Source organism: Solanum stenotomum, unplaced genomic scaffold, assembly GCF_019186545.1.
Source record: "Solanum stenotomum isolate F172 unplaced genomic scaffold, ASM1918654v1 scaffold35869, whole genome shotgun sequence".
Taxonomy (NCBI): Eukaryota; Viridiplantae; Streptophyta; class Magnoliopsida; order Solanales; family Solanaceae; genus Solanum; species Solanum stenotomum.
In genome coordinates, this window is record NW_026033651.1 from 3,211 (window position 1) to 7,130 (window position 3,920).

Consider the following 3,920-nt stretch of genomic DNA (forward strand, 5'->3'; position numbering starts at 1 on the left):
ATATGACTAGACAAATGATTTGTGTGTGTGGTATTTCCAATGATCATATATAGTTACTACCAAAACAATTAAAATTTTGAAAAGTATTGACTATAATTTCCAAAATGTGAAAACAGATTGGTACGGAGGAGGAAAATAAGTAGCAAACAGATTAATGTGAAGATGATTAAAAGGAGGACAATAAGTAGCAAAAAAAAAAAAAACGAAAAAAGAATCTGTCCATTTTTCTTATTGATAGACACTAGTCGGGTTGTGTTTCACAAAACGAAATAAAAGTCATGATAGAAAGTAGAAATGTTGCTATCAATTTTCTATATTATAAGGCTGTGTTACACAACACATTCACTAATTAGCACAAAATGGAAGAAATTTTAAGGTTTTCTCTCGAAGAAAATAAAACGTGACACACACTAGATATGTTTACATTTTTGTAAATTTGTATATATGTGAGCATCTCATCCAAATAAATTGTGTCTTTGCAAAATGGAACCCCCAACAGTAACACTAGTATAAATGTGGTACTTATACGGAATAGTGAAGTTATGACACTTAATGTATAGATGTTTGTTATGTATTGTTTCATAATGTATCGTATTGTATTATATTGTATCGTAATGTATTGTTTTAATGAATACACGGTCTAGATAGATTTTATCGTTCTTTGTCATTACATAATGTGACACATCCATAATCTAAATGATAAGCCTAAAAGAAATTGTAGGGTACGAGATAGAGCTACTATGTATGAAAAGATAGGGTAGATCGATGATAAAATAGAATTATTAAATGAAAAGTAAGGAGAAAAATGAGAAGAAAATATAAGGTAATGGTGTGATTAGACCAAATCGATCGTTACACAAAATAGGTCTTTTCGTCGTTGCCACTTTTTTTTTTTTTTTGAAATAGAAAAAAAAATCAAAACACTCATGATATTTAAACTATGAATACAATAAAATACAACAGGCAACAACACAAGGTGTAATTAATTGTCCTATACATGTCATTCAATTTCTTTCTTTCTCTTTTATTTATGGATGGGATGAATCATGGGTGACGGTAAATATTTATTTGCAGTAAATGTTTATATCAATATATGTAAATTAACTGTAAACAAATGGTAATTTAATGAAATAAAAATGTATGTTAGTTAATTATATTAGTAGGTCCTCCAACATTTATGCCCATTTTCCAAAAAATAGAAAAGTTATCACACTTGTATTGAACAACAAAATATTACTTAAAACTAGCTGTCATTAAATCAGGTCCTGAAGCTGTCTCAAGTACAAGAGACTTCCCATCAAACTTCTATAAGACGAAGCATCACACTTTTCGGTTCCATCTTCCTTAGAAAATATGGTATTCAAAACCAATGGTGTAGGAACTGTATTGTTTTGAATGTAAATAGTGAAGTAGAGATAAACAGAAAGTAAAATAGTGCAGCTAAACACTTTCGTAATATTTATTAATTTTATTCAAGCATTCAAAACATATTAAAGACTATTCAAATCTGAAATCACAAAATGAGGGAAATGCAACACTCTGAAGTACAAACAGTACATGTCCACATGTAGAATAAACGACAACTATATTCAACAAAACAGTAATCAAAAAGCAACATGTTAACTTGCAACTCAGAAAAAACATCACTGGAAGAGATTTCTATGTTTCCAGAAATGTGTGTTGATTTTGTTAAGCTTTTTAACTACTTCTTTCATGGTTATTCTTGATTCTGGCATTTCCTTTGTGCAGTCTAAACCCAATTCTATCATGGAGGCTATGTAGATTTCACTTTTACTAGTGATTTGTTCTTCCTCACAAAAAAGATTGGCATCCACAACGTCCATCATACTCCCTGAAAATGATTGTGTGATCCATTTTCTCAAGTCAAGATTTTCATTGCATATCTCTTCATCCGTTGGCCTTCTTTTGGTCAAAACCTCCATCAACATTATGCCATAGCTATAAACATCACCACTAGCAGACACTATTCCCTCCGAGCCATATTCTTAGAAAAGAATTGAAAAAAAGTTACTCAACTGAAATACAACAATAATTATGCACAAATAAAGACTTGCTTTTTTTACTTCGAGAATCTGGAGAGGCTTAATTATGATAAGAGAAAATCAAAGAGAGTGGATATTTTGTACCTGGTGCAATGTAACCAAGAGTGCCCAATGTCTCAGTATGTGCCATGGACTTTCTTACAGCTAAAATCTTAGAGATTCCAAAATCACCAACATGAGCCACCATATCTTCATCCAAAAGAACGTTGGCTGGCTTTAGGTCGCAATGAACTATAGGAGTGTTATGACCATGGTGCAGATATTCGATTGCCACAGCCACATCAAGCATTATGGAGACTCTTTGAAGGAGGTTCAAGTGGGATTCTTCTCTGTACAACCAATTCTCAAGACTTCCATTGGGCATAAATTGCAGAACAAAGGCTCTTATACAGTCACTAGAACATGTAGTAATCACTGAAACAAGATTTCTGTGTCTAACATTTCTCATCACTTCGCATTCAGTATCAAACCTCTTGCATACTTGCTCATCTTCCAAATCCAGAACCTTAATGGCCACTACAGTTCCACCAAACAATGTGCCTTTGTACACAGAGCCAGAGCTTCCCTCACCAATTAAATTGGATTCATCAAAATTATTTGTTGCTTGTTGAATCTCGTGATAAGAAACTAATTGATGAGTTTTGATCTCCAGTACCTTCTCTACATCTTTGGACCTCCCTTTCTTCTGTCGTTTCATCATCCAAATTGAAACCAACAAGAATATCAGAAAGGATGAAATAACCACCGGAGTAACAATTTTTAGCACAACCTCCTTAAGCTTTGATTGTTTTTCGAGATTAGTGACAACACAAGCAGGAATCTCCAATATGTGCACTCCACAAAGTCCTTTGTTCCGGAGAAATGATTGCAAAGTGAAATTTTCAAACACACCACCACTCGGTATTACACCTTCTAAATCATTAAATGAAACATTAATGCTTTTAAGGTATGAGAGTTTTTCCAAAGACTTGGGAATAGTACCTGACAACGCATTTAAAGACAAATTCAAGTCTTCTAAGCTTATCAAGTTGGCAAAGGATAATGGAATTTGGCCAAAAAATGAATTGTTGGACAGGTCAAGATACTGCAGGTTTTGGAGTTCCCCCAATCTGGTTGGTATCATTCCTGAAAAGTTGTTACTGGAAAGATCTAGAGCTACAATGGCTTTCAGTTCTCCAATATCTGATGGAACTTCCCCCTCTATAGAATTTCGTGACACACTTAGATAGAGAAGACCACTCATCTTCCAAAGACTCAACGGAAATTTTGATGAAAATTTATTAGAACCCAAAATAAGCTTTTGTAGCATGCTAAGATTTCCTAAGAATTCTGGAATTAATCCAGAGAGCTCATTATCATTCAGAAATAATTTAACCAAATTAGATAAATGGCATACCGCCTCTGGAAAATGTCCCTGCAATTTATTGTTAGTTAGATACAGCCCCTGGAGTTGTTTAAGCTTACCAATCTCAGGAGGAATACTCCCTGTCAAGTTGTTTCCTTGAAAGTCTAGGGTCATTAGACCGCTCATGTTGCTTATACCTGTGGGGATGAGGCCGTTGATGTTTGCATGTCCTATATGAAAGTTTTGAATAGTAGATGAAAGATTCCCAATAGAATTTGGCAGAACGCCATTCAACAGATTGAAACCCACTTGTAGATACTTCAACATCTTACAGTCCGCCAATGAATTGAAGAATAACAACTCACGCACTCTTGGTTCATTGGTTAGTTGATTATGATGTAGGAAGAGTGATCGCAGCTCATGAAGATTTCCCAAATTAGTAGGAATAGTTCCTGACAGAAAGTTATCAGTTAGCGACAGTATCTCAAGCTTGGAAGCATTTGTTATGAACA

General features: G+C 34.1%; 1 protein-coding gene across 1 annotated transcript; it reads right to left on the reverse strand.

Annotated features, from left to right (window-relative positions):
* Window positions 1–1,643: 1,643 nt before the first annotated feature.
* Window positions 1,644–3,306, reverse strand: LOC125852486 (receptor kinase-like protein Xa21). The gene is made up of 2 exons (XM_049532206.1): window positions 2,148–3,306; window positions 1,644–2,005 (listed from the first exon to the last, which is right to left on the reverse strand). Exons 1-2 carry the CDS (start codon window positions 3,304–3,306, stop codon window positions 1,644–1,646), a joined length of 1,521 nt encoding a protein of 506 aa, XP_049388163.1.
* Between the last annotated feature and the right edge of the window lie 614 nt (window positions 3,307–3,920).